The sequence below is a fragment of the Lycorma delicatula genome, chromosome 9 (assembly GCF_047948215.1).
Source record: "Lycorma delicatula isolate Av1 chromosome 9, ASM4794821v1, whole genome shotgun sequence".
Lineage (NCBI taxonomy): Eukaryota > Metazoa > Arthropoda > Insecta > Hemiptera > Fulgoridae > Lycorma > Lycorma delicatula.
The window spans coordinates 112453715-112478808 of NC_134463.1; the positions used below are offsets into that span (position 1 = coordinate 112453715).

At 30.3% G+C, this 25094-nt stretch overlaps 1 protein-coding gene across 1 annotated transcript in view; it reads left to right on the plus strand.

Annotated features, from left to right (window-relative positions):
* Nucleotides 1-24795, plus strand: part of LOC142330000 (uncharacterized) — a 47054-nt gene extending 22259 nt beyond the window's left edge. The window contains exons 2-4 of the mRNA XM_075375002.1: nt 16329-16481; nt 20154-20282; nt 23105-24795. Coding sequence (XP_075231117.1) covers nt 16332-16481; nt 20154-20282; nt 23105-23599 — 774 coding nt within the window. The 5' untranslated portion in view covers nt 16329-16331 and the 3' untranslated portion in view covers nt 23600-24795. The remainder of the gene's footprint in view (nt 1-16328; nt 16482-20153; nt 20283-23104) is intronic.
* Nucleotides 24796-25094: the final 299 nt, after the last annotated feature.

Sequence of the window (25094 nt, forward strand, 5' to 3'; positions counted from 1 at the left end):
TTATATTAAGAGCAGTTTTTTTTTTGGCAGTTGTGATTTTTAATATTTTAGATACTGAAAATAATTAGGCAAGTTTATCCTTGGAATAGATTTACAACATGAAATTAGTATACTGCTTCATAAGAAGTCAAGCAGTTTTATAACCAATGTATCCTTTCAAATTTACCTTGTGCTTCAAAGTAATTTATAGAGGGTGAAGGGGAGGTGGTATACAAAGTTTGGTAATTTATTTTGATTTTCATATTTTCCCCTAATTCAAGTAAAACCTAAATTACAGCTTTGAGATCACAGTTAGTGATTTTTGTCCCTTGAAATATTATCTTGCATTTAAATTTTTGCATTATCTCAGAATTAACAATTTCCTAAAGAAATTCCACTCTAAAAATTAAATTTAAATTAATATTGTAGGTACTTCTTGCACACCCAGCTGACGGTTAAAGAACTTAGGTGTAAAAAAAGAAAAGTTTTTGAAGCAATGTACAATAAGGCCTGGAACAATAAAATTTTCTGTAAAAAATCTCTTTAATGGCTTTCATCCTTGCTCTCATCACCCTGATGTTACCACTTCATTTGTAAAAGATTAGAAGACCTTATAAACAAAGAGATCTAATGAAAATACAGATATTTACTGAAAAAAAAGGGAAAGGCTTTCCCTACTTGCACCACACATTACATTACAGTAGCATTTTGCAAAATTATCAGATGAAGGTAGCCAATAAGTTGATGCCCAGCAATGCAATCCATAGTCTAATTTTGAATGAACTCTACCAAAGTAGATTTGACAAACATCTACTGAAAAAACTTATAACATTTTTTAATGCATGTAAACAAATCTCTTCAAAACAGGTATATGTAAATTCCTTGATAATATACAATCTACCTTCAACCTTAAGTATTTAATAGAATTCATCCAAGATATGTTTGAAAAGTGACATTGTAGTTTAATATGAGCACAATCAACACTAGGATATATAAATGGAGCTAATAACCTGGAGGCAGATAATAAAGAAAAAATTAGATGATTTGATTTTTAAAGCAGTCCAGATCAGCCTGCAATCTATCGATGTTCTTAGATGAATGTACTAGAGCAACCTCTACCATAGTAGCTTCCTATTGCCATAAAATTTATGCGAAAGCGGTCATTAATAGAAATTATAAATAGAATAGGTCCTTAATAACCGAGCCCTGGGAATTAAACAATTCACCTGAAGGTTATTGCTCATACAGTCGCCCAAGATTATGGAGGTAAAAGAATTTTATTATTTTGGAAGTAGAATTACTGAAGATGGATGAAGCAGGAGTGATATAAAATGCCGAATAGTACAGGTGAAACTAGCTTTCAGTCAGAAATGTAATTTGTTTACATCAAAAATTAATTTAACTGTCAGGAAAAGATTTTTCAGTATATGTTTGGAGCATCGCTGTATATGGAAGTGAGACTTGGACTATCGGAGTACCTGAGAAGAAAAGATTAGAAGCTTTTGAAATGTGGTGCTGTAGGAGAATGTTAAAAATCAGACGGGTGGATAAAGTGACCAATGAAGAGGTGTTGCTACAAATCAATGAAGAAAGAAGCATTTCAAAAATATAGTTAAAAGAAGAGAGACTTATAGGCCACATATTAAGGCATCCTAGAATAGTCGCTTTAATATTAGAGGGTCAGGTAGAAGGAAAAAATTGTGCAGGCAGGCCACGTTTGGAATATGTAAAACAAATTTTTAGGGATGTAGGATGTAGGGGGTATACCGAAATGAAACGACTAGCACTAGATAGGGAATCTTGGAGAGCTGCATCAAACCAGTCAAATGACTGAAAAAAAAAAATAGACATACGAGATCAGCAACACATGTGATGGTTTATAATTCTCCACTGTCTTTTGGCAGGTATTCCCTAATTTTTATAATATTGTTTTTTAAGTGCCATAATCCACACATTTATTTTTTCTTAGGCCAATCCCCAGCAGTGCAATCTATAATCGAATTTTGAATGAACTAAAGTAGATCTGGCAAAGAACATCTAGTGGAAAAAACTTCCTTATATGATAAAATTGTTTTAATTCATATAAATAAATATTTCTTCAAACTCTGTATATGCAAATCCCATAAATTTGTCATTACCATCAAGCCAAGTATTTAATAAAATTCATCTGGTATATGACTTAACATTTGCACTGTATACAAGCACAGTCACCATTCTAATATATTGATGAAACTAATACGCTGGAAGCAGATGATAAGTAAAAATTATATATTTGATTTTTAAAGCATTATGAGCTAATTTATTGATAAAACTATAAGCCTAAATTATCCAAATCACTGTGCATTATGGTTTGCAAACTATCAAGATAGGTTAAGTAGAGCAGTATCATCTGAAAAAGATGTAGCTTTACTATAAAATTTATGCAAAAGTAGGACATTTATAAAGTAGATCCAAGAACCATATTCATTAAAAATATTAGCAATTTTACCGTATCAGAAACTACATTCATATATATTTTATATTTAATAGTAGGCATAGAAGTATACTGGTTTTTTAATTCAGTGATTCTTTGTAGGTAATTCCCTCATATTTTTAAAATGTTGTTTTTTAGCTGCCATAATCCATACATCTATCTTGTTAACTTAATGATTCAGTTTTAATTTTGTGGTTGTGAGAATTTTTATGCCATATCATATACTATTCATCTCTTTCTCTGAGAAATTGTAGTGCACAGCCCAATTTTATCCATGGCTTAAAATAAATAAACAGGTTTATTTTAAAATAACAGATTTTGATTGATTAATATACCCTAATATAATATGTAAAAAGTTATTAAACTGAAAATTAACATCGTCATTATCAAGAATTTCCCTCCAGTCATCTTCATATAAATATGATCTTAATTTACCTTAATCCTAACCTCTTTAAAATCCTTTATGAATTACTTTGAGCTTCATCCTTAGAAATAACTATAGCAAAAGCCCTATGATCCTTAAAATGTGCCAGAATGACAGCACTAGAAACATTGTATGCCTCTATTATCAATATTAACTAAGGAGTTGTACTCATTCATACCAAGTATTTTTAGATAATGCTTACAAATACTGTTTATTCTTTCATTAATATTTATGTTAATATCTCCTATTAAAAAAAAGTTATATTTTGGAGTCATAGGAAGGTCTTCAAGGCCTTTCAAATCGTTTGCTTATTCCAGCTACAGACATCCAAGAACATAAAATGCTGTTTTAACCAATTTTTTTCTTTCAGAATTTATTCCAGCCAGTTAGCTTTCTTATTTTTTTCTGATTAAGCTTCTATTCTTTTAAAATCTTATTATTATCTCTTCATTTTTCAGTACAATTATAATTTTCAGTAATTGAGATAAAAAGTTAGATGTAGTGGGTGAGAAAATCAGAGTTGGGTGATGTGAGATTTAGAATAGGCTTAATGAATGTGAAGATAGAAGGAAAATCTTGGTTAAATATTTAATTTAAGAAAATTTTAATATCTGGAAAACCATGAAAGATATAATTTACCAACAAACATAATAAACATTGCTAAAGAGAAATATAAATCTCAAGTCATTCAGCCAGGAAATTTGACCAAGAGGTTAAGAGTAAATAAAGGTGTCAGATTGCACTGAGTACTATCATTTTAAATATTTCTGATGGTAATTGATAATTTGTCGAGGTAGGCAATTGAAGATAAAAAACTGGTAGGATTCATTCAAGAAAATTTAGGACCTCGACTTTGCTCATGAGATATGCACACTGCCACCTCATAATTTTGTTAATATGACACAGACAAAATAAATCAATTTAGAATAGGATTCCAGCTAGTTCAGCTACCATATCATTAATTGAAGATAAATCAAAATCTTTGTGTATAAATTTAGCACCAGGAGATTCTGTCATAGTTACCTGATTGAAAATAATACATCACAATAAATTATTACTTCATTGTTTTTATTAATTGCAAATAATTGACAGTTATAAAAAATTAAAGTTATTTAATGTTTGTGAATAACACATTTTTGAACTGAATGACTACATTATGTTTTTGAGATCATGCAGATTGTGTATTTAATTGGTGAATTTAAAGTGATCTAGATATGAATAAGGGAAAATGTAGTAATTATTTTTTTTTTTTGAAGAAGAGAATTATTCTCTTCTTCAATTAGTAAAAGGAATCCTCCTTACCATAGCTGTAAGACTAATAACAATGATCTAACCCATGTTGATAATGCAAGAGATTTTGGATTTATTTCATTATTCATTTACAGATGTCTAGGCTTCAATAGAAGGAGGGGTCAATTTTTAAAAGGGAATATACATTAGTATACTTTTATAACAACCCCTCTGTATACAAAATGTGATTGTATATAGCTCTGAGAGTTAGAATCCATGTCATGATCAAGGCACTGCCATACAATGTGTCCAACATTGGTCTCAAATTTGTTTTAAACATTGACTCCAATGTTTATCATTGTACACTCTGTATCACCATGTGTTTAATATTGGAAACAATGCAGTCTCTTTTTCAAATACAACTGTCATCTTATAAGAAATATGATGAAGACATAAGATCATGGAGAAAACTGAATAATGAGGTTAGTAGAGCAACACTAAAAGCAAAGAAGAAATAGCATTTTGAGTACGCTCATATGTAGAAAATTCAGAAAAAGCATTTTGGTATGAACTAATGTGATAAAATGTAAAAACAGTAACATGAGATAAGTATAGGAATGGTACACACACTAAAGAAATTGCCAGTAAAAATGGCAGTGTTATAGGAAGAGGGAAAGATATTTGAAAGGTGGAATAAGTGTATAAAGTAACAACACTGCTCAAAAGGAAGCCAAATGATCTTATAAAGGCTGGAATAAAATTAAAACTTGAAGTAGGACCAGCAAAACCAAAATTGGAAGTTTTATCAGCATCAACAGAACTGCTTAAGAATTAAATAGGATTTCAGGAGATAACAAAATTATGTAATGGGATATACAACGATGGGATGTAGTCAGATTTTCTTAAAACAATCATGATTCCATTTCCGAAGAAGCATGGTGTTAGGTTTTAATCTTCTTTTCAGATTGGTATGTTGTTTATAACTTATTTTCTGATTTGTTGACAAATTCTAGCCCGGTATTACGATAAAGCCAGTTATTTCTACACGGATTTGAATACTATATCGTGGATACCAGTGTTCTTTGGTGGTTGGGTTTCAATTAACCACACATCTCAGGAATGGTCGAACTGAGAATGTACAAGACTACACTCATACATATCATCCTCATTCATCTTCTGAAGAATTATCTAAACGGTAGTTACCGAAGGCTAAACAGGAAAAAGAAAGCAAGAAAGCCCGGTATTGCGAAATCGACAAAACTGTTGGCTCTCGAACAACGTTGTGTCTGCGACCTTGACAAAAAATTGAACAGGTTTCAACTAACCATACATCTCAGGGGTGGTCGACCTGCGACTGTACAAGACTACAACTTCATTTACTTTAATACATATCATCCTCCAAAGTAATATCTTACGGTGATTCCGGAGGCTAAACAGAAAAAGAAAGATGAATAATGACTCAGCTATCAACTTAACCAGCGATATTTCGATTATTAAGATGAATGTTGACCGTTACACTGATATGCCATTCAGTTTATTTTTGTTTGTGAAAATTCTACCATGCAAAGTTATGTACGGCAATCACATTTATACAGTTTAACTAGTTGCACATCACCCTCTTGATAGTCGCTAATTCAGTACCAATAACAAAATTAAACTACTGGGCCATTGTCCGAACTCAAGTCCTGTCGGATTTTATTCTACCTTTAACACTTCGAATCCTAAGCTCGTGGATGTCGTGGGCTATCGATATTTTCGTAGTGACCGGAGCCAATGAAATCCACAGGCATTCGTATTTAATTCTTTTATAAATTTCATACAGATTCGTTGTTGCGCTTTAACGATCGTTCTTTAGTTCATTTGGAATGATTCTTTTGCTGTATTCCGCACTATACCTGATATTTTTAAAAATATCACACAATGGCTAGTTTTCGTGCTTGAGGTTAGAGGTGCTGTTTGAATTGGTTGTAGACAAAAGTAGTTACTTATGTTTTTTGTGTGTAGTGTATTTGTTTTCGTAAGTAAAAATAATAATTATTTGTGTTTATCGTTTTCTGCCCAAATGTGGATGTTCACGTTCCCAAAACATTGGATGTAATCCGTGAAATGTTATCTGAATCCCATTTTTCTGAAGATACGGACTGTGAACCAAGGCCTTTTTTGAACCATTTAGTCTCGTGAGTATCCAGCATTATTTCTCATTGGGAAAATTTGACAGTTGATGAAGGGGTATGTGGATTTAGAGGCAGGAGTAAGATTTTTAGAACATCATCATTTTTTAAGTACGTAAAATAAGTATTTCATATAATATATTGAAATAAACTTTATTTTGTTCTCTTTCTAAACATTTTCATATCATTCACCTATCACAAGTACAAAATTATAACAGAATTTTTTTAAAACACCCAAAAAGCTTAGATATAGGGATCTTTATTTTTCTGTTTAGCCCCCAGAACCACCGTAAGGTATTACTTCATAGGATGAATGAGGATGATATGTATGAATGTAAATGAAGTGTAGTTTTGTACAGTCTCGGGTCGATCATTCCTCAGTTACTTTTGTATCCTAGGCATTCCTCGTGCATGAATCATGGTTTGTAAACCATGATTTTCCATGATCACAGAACAGCTTTGTATATTTTAGCCTGCATGTTAGCATTTACTTCTCCATATTTTTTTAACTGAAATCTATATTTTTTGCAACTTAATGTAATGTTTCTGATCTTAATTTACATTGGTGTAAATTATTTGTAGTAACTACTTAGGGCAGTATTATTTCTAATAGCATGTTTCCTTGTAGCTTGTATATTCATATTGCATTTATTATTACAAAATAACTTTGAAAAGTATGAACAAAATAATTTTATAATAAACAAGTATCAGTCATTCAACAGAGTTAATGTCAAACCCAATTTGCCATTGCAATGTCAAATATTTAGTAAATTTTCTATCCAGAGAAAAATGTTATGATACAAAATAATTTATTGTATTATTACAAAACAAGTTTTGTTTATAACACAAATCTTTGGTTATCAATCCAAAAAAATTGAATGGCTTAAATTAAACTACCATTTTTTTTATTACAGGTTTTTTAATATATTTTTACATTTCAATAAGCGAAATGAATTTGAAAAATTTGCTTTTGAATGAATTATTATCAAATGATTAAAGTTGTTCAAATGTTCCAGGATTGTGTAGATGTTCATACTTAAACTAGGATGTGGTATTATTGGTAATAATGCAGTTAATGTAAAGTTTTAAATTTTGTTAAGCTACTGGCTTTTTTTGTTTGGTTTTTATTTTCTGTCAAAGATTCCCTTAAACTCCTATATAGGTTCCATTGTTTTTATGTATTTGAATTTTCTTATTTAATTACTGAACATGGTTTATTGTTAACAGATCATTTTTGTTTGGTATATAAATTATACGTAGCCAAAAACATTTCATTTCTGATTTCTTTAAGTTATTTTTGGTATGCATTTATTATAGCTTTATTTATAGTTTTCTGTGGTCTTCCGATCCATTCCGTCATTTAATATTATTAACCATGAAAACTTTTATTTGCAAAACGTATTTATTTACTTTAAAATAAGTTTATTTATCATTTATAGGTATCTTCTTTGTTTTTGATGATATTGTCTGCTAAGATCCTTAGCCACTGAAATATGCCAAAAGCATCCAGGAAAATTATATTCAGAGTTACTGAGTAATCTAATGATATATTGAGTTTTTTTTTTACATTTGCATCAATTTTACTTTTTAACATATGAGGTAATTGACAATTTTTTTCTCATCAAAAAACAAATCACCACTTACAATACTTTTAAAAAGATATGTTCATTATAAATACTTCATGGTTGTAAAATTAACACAACAAATTTATATAATTGTGATTCATTCATTAAAGGGTAAGTAGTTTTGATTTCTTTTCAGTATTGTAAAACAGGCTTGTATAATATATAATAATAGAGTAATAACAATTTAGATATATTATTTACGTAAAATGATTTTAGTTTATTTCACTGCGTATTATTTTACATCAAAAATAATTTTTTGAAGTGAAGCTTCTTAATGCAGATTTGGGATGGGGAGTGAACTGAGAAAAAACAAGCGTATTTGTTAAATATTACTAAAAATATATTAAGTCATTATAAAAAGATAGTTATATCAATATCATTTTTTTATAAAGCATTGTTATTATTGACTTTGCAGGAATGTTACTGTTTCAGAATATTGTAACCATAAAAATGAGTTCTGTTAGTTTTCCATTATAATCAGTGTATCATGAAGAACATGTTGATGTGAAATAAAGTAGTATTTTCAGTCAGAAATACTGTTATGGCAAATTACTATAATGAATGAATCGATCCATATGAAGTCATTCAACCAAAATATTTTTGGTTGCTTCATCATTTTTTATTTTATTTTTTTATAAGTTATTCGACAACTTCGTCAAATTTTAATGCAGCTGAAATAAATTTCAGCTGCATTACACTCCTCAGCCTGAAGAAATTGAATTACCGCATGCACTTCACACTTGGCGGGAGATGCTATTAATGTAGACATGTTTACGTGCTAGCTGAGTGTTGAGAACTAAATGAAGTGACGCGGCGTGATTGAAGGCCATACTAGAGACGCTGGGCAACACATATGCGCAAAGGTTCATCTGATTTTCTGCGGGTTTTTATTTTGCAACCAATCGGACCTTGGAAAAAAAATAACTCTCGTAGTTCATAAATATTTATGAATTTAGGCAGTCATAGTTCAAGATCACACAATAATAAGAATACTATATTTCAATTTAATACTAGTTATAAGTAATTACTTTTTTATAATGAGTTTTAATCTTTTTGAAATATGAAAATGTTTTAACAGATATATTTGTATTCCTTTGAAAATTTCTAAAACGAGGGGCAACAACAAAGACCAAAATCACATTCGCAGCAATAATATTGTGATTCCTTTCTTATGTTGTTCGCATAATGAACATCACTTCTTGTTGGTGTAGGTTTTTCCTGTGTCTGAAAGATATGACATGAATTTTTTACAGAGTATGAGAGGATTATCTACAGAGGGCTTACCTGTGTTAGGAATAACTTTATGGTGAATTTGTACAATTTGCTCAATAAGGGCTTCTGTGAATTGAAAAGAAGTGTACTTGCCCCTACTTTTCTTATGTAAAACATGAGCATTTAATATAGTTATATTTAAAAGGTGACAGAACTGCTTTTATATCACACTTTTACTCTTTTTCTTGTAAGTATTCACTCAGCATTTGATCCACCCGATCAACTACACCCATAAAATTATATAATCATTGACAACATCTGGATGGACTGTCTTCTTTCTTTCTGTACTACTTCTAAAATTGTTTGGTTTTCATACACAAGAAGTCTTGCTTATCTTGTTTCTTCAATATCACCATTTTTTCCTCCTTATCACAGAGTGCATGAATTTTGTTTTTGTTTAATTTTTTTGCACTATATCTTTTGGAATACCATGCCTTTATTTTCTGATAGTACCGACCAAATCATTATTTTGCTTACTGAAAGTCAGAACAAGTTAAGGATGGCAGTAATAATTGTCAGTGTAAATATAGTGATGTTTATCTAACAGGTTACTACATTTTAAAGGTCATGATAATATTAGTGCGATAGCCATGATTTGGGTTTTTTACAATTTTTGTCTGCACCTACATAAACTATCAGATTGTAAATAACCTATTTCTGATTCTGAAATGACAAAAGTCTTAATGACAAAGTATGCTCTTTTTTATTCTAATAAATTGAATGAAGCACAGCCTAACTTTTTGCAGCAGTAAAATTTCATCAACCACTAAATTTTTTCAGGTGTATATTCTTTTCTGAATCTGTTGAAAAAAATTTATTTTTTGCAGATGGGTTGTATTTTTATCATCGGTAAAATGGAGGAAATGTAACATTATTTTAACTGTTTTGAGACAAAAGTTTTCCCAATCCAGTTTTGTATAATAACTTTAAATTTTTGGCTTCCAAATAATTCCTGATGGCATATATACAGCTAGAAATAAAATCATCTCATCATTATCAGTTCTGCTTCCACAGGTGAAACCTCAAACTGGTTTACTATTTTTTTTTTTTTTTAAACTTGGCATAAAGATTAGTCTACTTCATTAGAATATCAACTAATTCATCAGTAAAAAATAACGTGAATAAAGAATATACATTTTTAGTGTCATCAATTAGGAAGTTTATTCCTCGAGTACGAAACAAAACCTGCTCTGATGCATGAATAGTTTATAACTGATAACAGTAGATTAGAGTAGTAACACACAATCAATAATGTTGCTAACAGAAGCATTGTTAAAGGTGACACTCAAATAACTGCAGTTTCAGCTTTCTCAGTTTGGTTTTTAAATTGCTCCCCCTGTGTATGTGAATATATACATTTTAATATATTTAAATATTAGTGGATATTCCTCCTTTTTCTTTTCAGCAAAAAGAGTTATTCCCATTAATCTGTCTCATATTTTGAATACAGAAATAGATAAGAAGTATCGTACTACAAATATAAACATGTTTTACACCAAATTAATGTACAATTTCAAAAATATGATAGTGTAGAGGAGGGTTTTATATTTGTACAGTGCAACATTATAAAATGTGTACATTCAAAAATAGTTATTTAAAGGTTTGTTTTTAATTTCTGTAACACCATGACCTTGTAATTTGGTTGCCCAATAGGATTAAGCACATGTAAGGTCTCTTATAAGACATAGGAAGTGTCAACATCAACAACAAGTACTGCTTTGTCAAGGTGAAGCTTAATTCTAAGAATATGTATTAAACTAATTTCAAGTCCATGCCAAAAGATTTTTAATTCGAAAGTTGTTTAAAAATATTTACACGTTGCTGCAGAAATAAGAGTAAAAGTTCTCACAGATAACCCAACAGCATAAAATTATTTTAATTTGTTTTTAATATATGAATAAGTTTTTTTTAACTTGTATGTATTGATTCAGAACTTTTGCTGCTTTTGTAAAATTAAATGCTGATTTTCTTATCATTAAAGTATTAAAATCCACTATCTTCATTTTTCACATACCGTCTGGTTAGGTCTGTCGACTTGACTATTCGGCCTGGAGGACCATGAAATGTGTGGTAGATTTTAGAGCGAGGTTGGACTATATATTCATAGGTGAAGAATGAAGGCAACGCCTTGCTGCTTGTTGAATAACTGTTAAGGAATTGTCATCTTGACAGTTAAGGAAATGTATAATTGAATTTTATACAAATATAATTAAATTAAATAACATATAACTTATACTAATAAACTAAACGTTCATCCGAATATGTCCATCGGGACTGAAAGTGCATACGACCGCTCTGGATCAGATTCTGACATAGAAACTTTTTATTCTTTCTTTTTCCTGTTTTACCTCCAGTAATTACCTTTCAGATAATATTTCAGAGGATGATATGTATGAGTGTAGTCTTGTACAGTCTCAGTTCGACCATTCCTGAGATGTGTGGTTAACTTAAACCCAACCACCAAAGAACAATGGTATCCACGACCTAGTATTCAAATCCATGTAAAAATAACTGACTTTACTAGGACTTGAATGCTGGAACTCTCGACTTCCAAATCAGCTGATTTGGGAAGACGCGTTCACCACTAGACCAACTCGGTGGATTCTGACGTAGAAAGCTAGTAGACTTAACTTTTCGGCTAGCACTAGCACCCACTAGATCGCAGCACCAGACGGCTCGACATGTAACGAAACACCAATTCATAAACTATCTACAATGTCTATTACACTTGTAATCACACAAAATAAAAATGTTGCTTGTTTGGCGAGTATAATTATTACTTTACATCTGTTCTCAGAAATGAGTATTTTCTGCATCTATGGAAAATAATCAAAACCAATCAAACCAGGTAAACCGTTAATAATATAACATCATATCGGCCGATTGCATGCTATCTGTACTTTCAAAAGGTTTCAAGAAATTTTTATTTGGAAGATTAAAACCTTTTTACAACAAAAACTAATATTTGACTACCAATCAGTCTTCAAAACAGATTAGTACCTTTAAAAAGATTCATAGAGTTTTTGCAAAGCTCAGACAGCTTTAGAGTGTGATATACTAGCCTTTTTAAAATTAATCACCATTAACATTTTCAGTTGTTTTTTAAGTAAAATATATTTTATGGTTAAATTCCAAACTGAAGTGTCCCCATTATTTTCCAAAACTGCAGGCATTATTCACGGAAGTCTAATCTACATAAACTTCCAATATGCCTGTTTCTCGTAACACAATAGCTGATTTTACTAATATACTATGCTTGTAGTGTGTAAAAGTAATTCACGGGACACCACCTTCAAGAAAAGTTAACATTGAAGCATGGCAGAAGTTGAGGCAAATCAAGTCTAAAGAAAGTATACCATTACCGGTTAACATGAATAACAAATTATATCACGCTCGCTAGACTTGTGATATGGTCGGAGAGAGCCCGATGCTATTGTCTGTGTGGGGCAGGTAGTGTCTCTGTGAGATTTACTCTCAACAACGTAAAAAAAAAAACAACTAATTACTTTTAAAATATTTGAATTATGTTTTAATAAAAAATATATAATTTAAGGTATATATTTTTAAATAATATCACCGACCGTAATGACCAGAATCTATAAGGTAATTAAAAATGATTACTGGTTGTTTAATTTATTATCGTAATGTTATTTGAATTTTTGTGTTTTAACTACGTTTGTTTTTCTGTTATATTACTTTTATTTTCAACAAAAACATTATTATTATTAAATGCTAGCTCATTTTTTCTTTTTTAAATAAATGAATAAATAACAATCGCTTCTCAGAATTTTATGAAAATTACAGTAGATTTTTTATTTTTGAATTAAACCATTTTAAATGTATATTGAAAAATTATGTATTTTGTTGTTGTGCAACATCATAAATGTTATATATTTTTTCCAACATTGAAGTATAAAATTGCATGTGTTGGCATCATTGACCAACTTGCTTATCATTTATCTGACAGGTTGTTAAGGAAAGAACTGCGTTCTAATTTCATTATTATTTATTGTTTGGGGTTCTCATTTATTTATCTATCTAAGTAAGATATTATATAATATTCTTATATAAATTAATATTATTTAAGCTTAATTTTTTTGTGTGTGTATTGAATTGGTAGTGTGAGCTTTATCCTGTGATGTAAATTCATTTGAGTTCAATGTAAAATCGTTTATTTAAGCAACGTATTAATAAAAAAATGTCATCATAAATTGTGGGCACATCATTGTTATTAGTCATTTGTTAATAGTAATTTTCTTCTTATTGCATTGGAAATTATAGTACTTACTTCTTTATCCATTATTTTCCGATACTAACAAAACAGAACATTTGATGGACAGTTTTGTAATTGACTGTTGAAGCTTTCAACAGTCAAAACGCATAATTAATGGAAAACTCATCTTGTAATTAATGGAAAACGCATCTCTTTGATGATAACTTCTAGCAAATGTTAGTCTGTTTTATTAGTTTCACGGTAAACTCACTAAAATAAACAAAATTCGGTTACAAAAACTGTTGTGACGCTGAACAAAGGCATTATATACATTATAGTGCGAGGTGTTCATAATATGCATTATAGTATATTATAATGTATAATTTTTATGCCTACATAATATCTTAAACCATAGATTCTATGAAAAATCCTCTGAAATTAAATACCACCTTGTACATAAATATTAATACTCGATGCTCTGGAAGGTTTCTTTATTTGCCCATGGTTAATTACATGGTATTTATCTTTATTATCTGTTGCTAACGCATGAGGAATCAAATTCTCTTCTGTTTATTTGGGTTTTAAGTAAGGTCTTTGTTTGGTATGTAAGAAAAGTTATGAGTTAGATTCTTGTAATGTTTCCGATCTTGACTTAACATCCCTGCAGACAACTTTTTACTTATCCAGAAAATAAACTTTTAAATCTATATTTATTCAGAAAATAAACTTTACAAAATTAAGTTTAAACTTTGTCATTACAAATGAACGTTGTAAAATAAACTTTTCAGAAACAACTACAAAGGGCTCTTTTCTTTTACTTTCATTGATGCTGTTCTATTTAATGTATATGTTTAATTTTTACCAAATGACATTTATGATTTTTTTTCCATAACGCAGCCTTCACAGAATTGTTGTCACACTCAATTCTACAATCCTTCAGAAATAATTATACATATCTCATATTTGATGCCCCAATCTTTCATGCTATTCTTGCAACAAACCAGTGTTTTTCGAGTAGCCCACTGGGCTGATGTAGTGATTAACTCGTCGCTGCAAATCAGCTGATTTTGAAGTTGAGAGTTCTAAGATTCAAATCCTAGTAAAGTAACTACTTTTAAACGGATTTGAATACTAGATTGTGGTGGATACTGGTGTCCTTTGGTGGTTGGGTTTCAATTAACCACCTGAAACTGTACAAGACTAACTTCATTTGCATTCATACATATCATCCTCTGAAGTAATACATTATGGTGGTTTTGGAGGCTAAACAGAAAAAGAGAGGAGCCTTTTTTCAGTCGGCACAAGCATACTCAGTATTAGGAAAATTACCTTGACAGCTAAGCTCTTTTATTGTTTTGCCTAAGTCATTGTCATTTGAACTTCATCATACTTGGCAGTATGAGTGTCAGATTTGTTTTAATTTAATCATGATTAAATTAAAACTTATTTTTTTGATTTGATTTAACCAAAACTAATTGTGCTATTAGATGTTATCCCAGTTAGCATGGATTCGCTAAGCTGAACTGTGCATTGAACAGAGTGGCTTCCATTGCCATTGTGCAGCTGCTTTGAAGAAATGTTTGCAGAGTTGTCAAGTAACCATTTTGATTTTAATAACTTTTAGGAAAAAACCAAAAAGTTTGTGATTTCTATTTTTTAAAATCTAGTTTTTATTCGTTTTTTCTTTTATTGTTAATTTATCTATTTGTTTTCATATACATTATGTTGTTCAAACATTGATGAAAATTATTCCGTAAATATATGTATTCCGTTTAATGTATTTTGGTCTCTGTGGCACGAGTGGTAGCGTCTTGGCCTTTCATCTGGAGGTCCTGGATTCAAATCCCAGTCAGGCATGGCATTTTCACACACTACTAAAACTTTCATTCATCTCATCCTCAGAAATTACCAAAATTATTTTATTCCAAGCCACAAAGAAACTATATTTTTCCAAGAAGTATTTTCTTGTTTTGACCCATTTTCCTTGATTTAAGTGAGATAGGGGACCACTTTTATTCAGTTTCTTAGATCAAAAAATCATTACAATTAAAATCATTAGGAAGCATCAAGTTTATCCCTCGATTTTTACCCGAAGAATTTTAGTATTGTTTAGTTGGACAGCAGGGCTAAATTTTTTGCAAGCTGAAACTCGCTAGCTAACCGTTTTCTGATCTATGTTTATATAATTGTTTTCTTATTTTTGGCTGTAGGATATTGTCGTGAGATTGACATGCAATTTTAAATCACCTGTATTTACCTTAGTGAGGTTCATCAGCTTAATGGTTCTAGTTTTTACTAGTTCTTGTAATTTGCTATTTGTTAGTGACACTTGACACTTAATCCATCACAAAAACAAAATTTAAATATTATAAAATAATATAATAAGATGTTAAAAACTTCAGTTTAGTAATTTCCGTTTTTATCATCTTAAATCTCATTGTTTATTTATGTTTAAACAGAATCTAAAACTGCATTTATTATTTCACAAATATGTAAATAGCTTGATTCATCATGTCGTCACTATTCCCAACATGAAATTTCTTGAAAGTTAAGGTCCGTACAACTGTGAGGCTGTGACTACACTTCCAATATAAAAAGAATTTTGTTGCAAGCCCTACGAGGATCATGTTGTCTAATTCTAAGGATATGCGTATGAGTCATATGTAGTTTTCATCGCTTCTGATTCAATGAATCACAGAAAGATGTAATGTGAGCCAGAAATGGCAATCAATGCATTTTCATTAATCTTTGCCTGTTCTTATTTTTTTCATTAAGAAGTAAGAAGTATCAAATATAATCACGTTCTCGCCACCATAAAACATAACTAAAAACAATCATTAAGGAATTACAGGAGAAATGTTTATAGTCTTTTTGTTTTTTTTATTATGGATGTTTATTTTAATTTTTGTTTCTCATTTTATTTTATTTTTTATTTTTTCAGGTAATGGATGGATCTGTAAATAATAATTTTGTTAATGAAGCTCTGCCTCTTAATAAAGATATTAAATTAGAGACTGAACAGGATAATGTAACAGAAATGATATGCTTATTTTTACCAGATAATGTGACTGAAATTGATACATCATTTGAGCATGTAAGTTTATCTAATTTTTTTTATGTTTGCCAGACAGGACCATGAAGCAATATTTTGCATTTATTAATTTTTCTGCTGTATGTTTTCGTTCCTGGTTTTCAAACAGTTCATTTTTTTGCTTTACTTTTGTCTTCTCTCTTCTGACCAAATGTCCCATTTTTCTCCTCTTTGAAATCCTTGAAATCTCTTTTTTTGCTGTAAATATAGTTGAATATCTTTTTTGTGAGCCTGGAAAAAGATTTGGCTATTTTTTCTGATGGAATTGACATTTTCTCAGTTTCATTGTATCTATAAATATCTTTATTACTTCTTAATTAGCATTCATTCTCTTGTATTTTTATTGGTCCTAGGATTTTTCTCAAGGTTTTACCTTCTTTTTTCTATTGAATTTGTTTTATCTGATTTCAAACTGAGGATACATCTGATGCAGAGTCCTCTGGTTTGATTACTGATTTTGCATGCCTTATTTTGGTAACTACTGAGGTGTTCCTTTTGTTGAAAATATCTTTTCTTAGTTGGTAGGCTAATTTTCTCACTCTTTTTTGATTTCCTTTGTTATCTAAGTGATTAATTTTGATTTTATTCCCATATATTTAAATTTGTTGACTATTGATTTTTCCATGTTTTGTTTTTTGGGACTTGGAAGAATAAAAGCCTAACCTAAATTTCTAAAGAGTTAATATTTTTTAAATTTGTAGAGAATCACTTAATAAAATTTACCGTTTTTACTGACTTAGATACAGTATAACCAGTGTATTCACTTCAGAATAACTTGCTATCAAAATATAACCTAAGTCTTTAATAGAAGATCCCTTTAGTAATGCAGTATTATTCAATAAATAACAATATCAACATTAGCAAACCTTCCAAATTAAATATGAAAATAAAATTTTATGTTAGAAGAAGTACTATTTAAGTTACATCATTTCTACACAGAGTTAAATTGATTTGAAGTAATTGAATATAAACTAGATTTGCAATACGCTTAAATAATTTGGTTTTTTTTTTGTCTTCAATCATTTGACTGGTTTGATGCAACTCTGCAAGATTCCCTATCTAGTACTAGTCATTAAACCCTTAATGAACCCTCAAATCTCCTTAAACCCCCCTACATCCTACATCCCTAACAATTTGTTTTACATATTCTAAATGTTGTCTGCCTGCACAATTTTTCCCTTCTACCTGTTCCTCCAATATTAAAGCGATTATTACAGGATGGCTTAATACAAGGTGCTACCTAAAAGTTCAGGGAATTTAAATTTCGCGCACAAATCATTGCTGGTACAACCTGCTGCCGCAGATGTGGCTATGTGAATCAGTGTTCCAACAGCTGTGACGGTGAGAGGCTACATTATTGACTTTCGTGCATTTGTGTAATGTTGTGTTTTACTGCTTCGCTGAAGTTCTAAATGCAGATTTTAAAGAGCAAAGAACCTGCATCAAATTTTGCTTCATGCTTAAAAAACTGGTGCAGATACCCATCACATGCTTGTGGGAGCATTTGGTAACAATGCTATGAGTAAAAGTAAAACTTTTTTGTGGTACAAAAGATTCAGAGATGGACGAACGACAGTCGATGACGATAAGCGTTCAGGAAGACCATCAACAAGGAAAACATCGTGAAAGTACAAGAGTCTATTATTGAGAGTAGACGAACAATCCATGATGTTTGTGCAATCGTGCAAATGTCATATGGGTCCGTGCAACGCATCTTGTCGGACAATTTAAACATGAGACGCATTGCTGCAAAATTTGTACCGAGACTGTTGAACAGCGATCAGAAACAAAATCACCTGTCTGTAGTGAATTGAAAAATTCAGCAAGAGATGTCCCTAACTTCAACATCATAACCAGTGATGACACATGGGTGTACAGGTATAACCCTGAAACTAAGCAGCAGTCATCACAGTGGAAGTCGCCAAGTTCACTGCGGCCAAAAAAAACTCGCATAGTTCGCAGCAACGTGAAGTCCATGATGATTGTTTTTTTCGACATCAAAGGCATTATCAATAAGGAATTTATTCCTGTTGGTCAAACTGTCAATGGGATGTTTTACTGTGAAGCTTTAAAGCGATTACATGAAAGCATTAGGTGCAAACGTTCAGATCTGTGGGGTAACAACAGCTGGGTTCTGCACCATGACAACACGCCTGTGCGCACATCGCTAGCCATTCAGAATTTCTTGGCTTCCAAAAAGAAGGTAGTGATTCCCCACCCACCCTATTCGTCTGACCTTGCCCCGTGCAACTTTTTTCTCTTTCCGAAAATAAAATTTCAATTGAAAGGCCGTTGTTTTAACACAGTTGAGGAGATTCAGGAAGAAACGCAGAACGTGCTTCGAACACCTGCAGACTTCCAGGGATGCATGGAATCGTGGGAAAATGCTGGGATCACTATATCAATGCCCAAGGGGATTACTTTGAAGGAGACAGTGGCAATTATAAGGTAAGCTAAATAGCTTACCTTATTTTTATGGTAAAATTCCCCAAAATTTTGGGTGGCACCTCATACATGGCCTATAAGTCTGTCTCTTCTTTTAACTATATTTTTCCAAATGCTTCTTCATTGATTTGTCGCAACACCTCTGCATTTGTCACTTTATCCACCCGTCTGATTTTTAACATTCTCCTATAGCACCGCATTTCAAAAGCTTCTAATCTTTTCTTCTCAGGTACTCCAATCGTTCCAAGTTTCACTTCCATATAAAGCGACGCTCCAAACATATACTTTCAAAAATCTTTTCCTGGCTTGTAAATTAATTTTTGATGTAAACAAATTATATTTCTGACTGAAGGCTTGTTTTGCCCGTGCTATTCAGCATTTTATGTCGCTCCTACGTCGTCCATCTTTAGTAATTCTACTTCCCAAATAACAAAATTCTTCTTCCTCCATTATCTTTTCTCCTCCTATTTTCACATTCAGTGGTCCATCTTCGTTATTTCTACTACATTTCATTACTTTCGTTTTGTTCTTGTTTATTTTCTTTCGGTAGTTCTTGCGTGGGACTTCATCCATGCCGTTCATTGTTCCTTCTAAATTCTTTTTACTCTCAGCTAGAATTACTATATCATCAGCAAATCATAGCATCTTTATCTTTTCACTTTGTACTGTTACTCTGGATCTAAATTGTTCTTTAACATCATTTTCTGCATTCTCATATTGATTACTTTCCTAAATATGTTGGTGCTGTAAATGAAGAACAGGGTGAAAGATTTCACAAAGATATAAATGAAATGGAATGCAGATAACAGGAAAGGCAGAATGTGAACCTGATTGCAGAGTACTGTTAGTGCATCCATATAGATGAACTGCAAGCTGACTACAACAGAAAATGTAGCCTGAAGCTTTGAAAGGAAAAGATAAAGCCATTACAAGTCTTCGTAGAGGTTATTTTACCTTTTTCTAGGTAAAACGTCCTTTTACTTTTTTATAAAAATGTTTCTCATGAGGAATACATACAGAATAAGACTTTTTTCCATTCTCTTTTTTTAGTATGTAAAAAATTCTTAAGTGATAGTAAAAACGGTGGCCATATTTGAAATCAGCGCACAAAATAACATAAAATTCAGTAATCAGATTACAAACAACTTTCAGATTCCTTTGACCTTTTTTCTACAAAAAAAAATCATTAAATATTTACTTTATATCATTCATTTTTTTTTTTTATTACAGCAAGAAGATTTACTACAACTGAAGGAGGAACCGCTTGATATTGTTGATGGTGATGTTGAAAAAGATCCTTTAGCAATTGAAGAGACTAAATTAGTTAAATCAGAAAATTTTAAAATTGAAAATGAAGAGGTAAGGGTATTCGATTTTACATACATGAGACACCAATTATCCAGATGGGCCTTTGCCAGCCCATATCTAGATAATTGAAAAGGATAATCTAAAAAGGATTTATCATATATAGTGCACATATCATTCTTAATGTTTAATAGTTAACATACTAATTACAAAATATATATATATTCCAGTAAGATTATAAAGAAATTGGAACATTTGTACAATATGATTAATATAGTGTATAGGAAAGGCCAAAATATATGCTTTTGCTAAATGAATTGCAAAAGTCAATTAAAAACTCCAGTAAAATAAAGATTGATAAAAAAATCCTTGTGAAAGCATACATTTATTTGAATAGTGTTAAGATTTTTCAAATAATGTATTAGGTTTTTAAAACAGCTTATTCTGGATTTAAGCAGTCCAGTTAGTTTTAACATTTGGAAAATTGGCATCCCAATGTATTATCTTTTCATTATTATTACCTAATGTGTAAATTTTGAATTGTATACAGTTCATTTATTAACTTGTTGCAAATCTGTTAACAGCTGATTTTTAAAGTCGAAAGGTTTTCATGTTCAAATCCTAGTAAACGTTAGTTGCTTTATACAGATTTAAAAACTGAAGAGTGGATACCTTCCTCATATGGTCTGCCTGAGTCTGACAAGAATACACTTTGTTTACATGTCACACATATTATCATCATCTCATTGGGTAATGGTGAACCAAGTTGACATGTTGGTGAATGAAGGATGTCAATATACATACATTTATGAATACTTTTCGCACAATAAAAAAACATATATTATACAAATTACCACTTTACCTTAAAAGTTGCTTTAAATTATTTTTTATGAAAACAGTTCATAAATATTTATGAATTTAGGCAATCACAGTTCAAGATCACACAATAACATCATACATTCACATTTGCCAATTCACAGAACTATTGCTATATTTCAGTTTAAAACTAGTTATAAATAATTACTTTTTAAAAATAAAATTTAATGTTTTTGAAATATGAAAATATTTTAAGAAATATATTTGTATTCCTTTGAAAATTTCTAAAAGAAGGGGCAGCTTAAAGACCAACATCACATTCACAGCAATAATATTATGATTCCTTTCTTATCTTATTTGCATAATGAACAACACATCTTGTTGGTGTAGGTTTTTTCTGTATCAAAAATATATGACAAATGTTGTTTATAGGGTATGAGAGTATCATCTCTTACAGAGGGCCTACCTGTTTTAGGAATGACTTTATGATGGATTTGCTCAATAAGGGCTTTGTGTATTGAATAAAAGTGTACTTGCCACCGTATGTAAAACATGAATATTTAATATAGTTATATTTAAAAAGTGGCAGAACTGCTTTTATATAACACTTGTATTTTTTTTTTGTGAGTAAGCATCCGCCCAGCATTTGATCCACCTGATCACCTCCACCCATAAAATTATTATAATCATTGACAACATCTGGAAGAATTGCCTTCTTTCCTTTCCGTACTTCTTCTAATTGTTTATTATTCATATATAAGATGTCACTTCATAATTTTCCCCTCCTTATCACACACTACATGAATTTCATTTTTATTTAATTTCTTTTGCAGTATTATCTTTTGGAATATTACGCCTTTATTTTCTGACAGTACCCACCGAGTCAGTATTTTGCTCACTGAAAGTCAGAGCAAGTTCAGGATGGCAAAAATAATTGTTGTAAATATAGTGATGTTTGTGTACAGGTTACTCAATTTTAAAAGTTGTGATAATATTAGTGATGTAACCATGAATTGGGTTTTCTGTAATTTGTGTCTGCACCTACATAAATTATCAAGTTATAATAACTTGCTTCTGATTCTGAAATAACATAAGTCTTAATGCCAAAGTGTGTCCCTTTTTATTCGAATAAATTGAATGAAACGTAGCCTAGCTTGTTACAGCGGTAAACTTTCATCGACCACTAAATTATTTCTGGTGTGTATGAATCTTTTACGAGGCTTTATTTTTTGGAGATGGGTTATTATTTTTATCATCAGTAAAACAGAGGAAACGCAACAGAAGTTTAATTTTTATGAGACAAAATTTTCCCAAATCCTGGAGTAATAAAAAGGGGCTGGTTTGTATAATAACTTTTGATTTGGGGCTTCCAAATAATTCCTGATAGCATATATACAATTAGAAACAACAAAACCATCTCATTATTATCAATTATCAGTCCTGCTTCCACAGGTTTACTAGTTTATTTCATTAGAATATCAACTAATTTATCAGTAAAAAATAACCTGAATAAAGAATATATATTGTTAGTGTCATCAATTGAGACGTTTATTCCTGGAGTAGGGACAAAACATACTGCACTGATGCATGATTAATTTGCAACTGACACCAGTAGATTAGAGTAGTAACACACAACCAGTAATGCTAATAGAAGCATTCTTAAAGGTGACACTTTAAATAATTGCAGTTCTAGCTTTCTGTTTGGTTTTTAAGTTGTTCACCCTGTATATGTGAATATATATATATACATTAATATAATTAAATATTAGTGGATATTCCTCCTCGTCTGATCCAACATCCAAAAAACCATTGTTCATTAACAAGGTAACATCTCGATAAAAGTGTGGGCACTATCTTGTTGGAAACTGAATCCTGCAGGAATCTGAGGAACAGTAAATTCCTCAAGCATGTCGAAATACATATGCCCTGTAACAGTGGGCTCCATGAAAAAAAAAACAGATCAATGATGCCATTTTTGTTTCGCCATAACCAGACATTGAATTTTGATGTGTGTGTGTTTCATTTTTAATTGTAATTTTTTTTTATTTTTAATTTTACAGGTTACTATCGATGAAGGAACTATAGAGGATAGTACCAAGAATTTTATTACTTGTAAGAGATGCATAAATAATTCTGTACATGATGGAATTATAAAAGAAAAATCCAATGAATGTATGTGTGTATATGGTGATGTTACAACAGAAAAAGATTTAGTTGAGAATATAAGTAGTAAAAACAAGTTACCTGTCCAGAAAGGAAAAAAATTGGTTTGTGAATATTGCAGTGAAAGTTTCAAATGTAAATGTTATTTAAAGAGTCACATTAACTTTCAGGCTAAAGAGAAAAAAAATAATACTAACTTTTGTCAGAAGTCTTTTAATCAAAGTTCTACTTTAAAATCGCATCTTAATATTCATACAAAAGAGAAAAATTATATGTGTAACTTCTGCCAAAAGGTTTTCAATTCTTCTTCTAGTTTAAAGAAACATCTTAATATTCATACAAAAGAGAAAAATTATGTTTGTAACTTTTGTCCGAAGTCTTTTAATCATTAAGAAGTTTTAAAGGCACATCTTAATAATCATACAAAAGAGAAAAGTTATGTTTGTTTAGGATTTTAATAATCTTTCTAATGCAAAGAAACATATTAATAATTTACACCCCAAAGAGAAATATTGTTTATAGTGTTTAACTTAATGTTAACTTTTAACAAATGTTATACTTTAAATTAGGCAGACATTTTAATAATATCCATATTAAAATATCATTACAAAGATCTTATATTATGAAATTTGATTCAGAGAAAAAAATAATAGCTTTCTTTCAACTGTGCATAATTTAAAACATTCATTTCCCATAAAACATTATTAATATCATTCATTCCCATTTCTGTCAACAGAATCATATACCTTTTTAAAATGTAAAATGTAATACATAATTCTGGCAAAATACATCTCATTTTATTAATTTACACAAACAATTTTTTCCACACAAGATCTTCATGTTCTAAACAACCATGATATATTTTCCAAACTGTTTATTGATGTGCTATTCAGTTTTCTACAACTTTTATAAGATTTTATAGGTTACTAAAAGAAGAGATATTCCTCTGTAATATTAATTTCTATTTTGTCTCCTTTTTTGTGTAGAGTATGAATTAGTGCAGACGGCCATTCTTATGAGATTTTTTCTGGCTTCCAAATAATTTCTCTAATAAATCATCATACATTAATTAACAAATTTGTTATAATTTTAAGTTACACCATTATTGAGTCCTCATGGGATGCTTTCTTATTTTTTAGATATCTGATTAAATATTCTTTTTCTTGTTTATTCAGGGAATTTGAGTTTTATAATTTATTTACTAGTTCCAAATAGTTGAGCTTTTCTTTGGTATTTCGCAGATTTAATAGGTCTTCAAAATAAATTGTTAAAATTTTACTATCGCAAGTTTATATCACTTATATTTAAATTTTTTTTTATATTATCTGTACTTAATTTTTTAGAAAATAATTTTCTTGGTGAAATAGATGCAGTATATTTGAATTTCAGTTTTAGAAATACGTTTATAAGATATAAATTGTGAGTTTTTATGTGATGTTAATAAATAACATTTTCTTCATAATGTAAAAGATTTTAGAATTATGTAGTTTGATTTTATAATATATCTGTGTAGTCAAATTGTTAACATTCACTTAAATGTTTAAGTGGAGTAAAGTTTATACATATTTATTTTATATAAAAAATTGTATTTTTAATCTAATAAACAAAGTACTACAGAAAACAGGTTTATTTTTATTTAAAACATACACCATTCTTTTTGTAAAAACAAATTAATGTATTCTAGTGTGTCCAGATGCAAGTTTATTATTTATCTTGTACTATCATGTTATTTTTTAATGATGCATCTCATGCTGCGTGGTGAGTAGGTAATTTGTAATTTTAATTCACATATAAAAGTCATTTATATGCTTGCAAATTCGACATCACTGATACAGTAATGCGATCAAGGATTGAAAACTCAATTCAATGCTTACTATCTTACAAAAA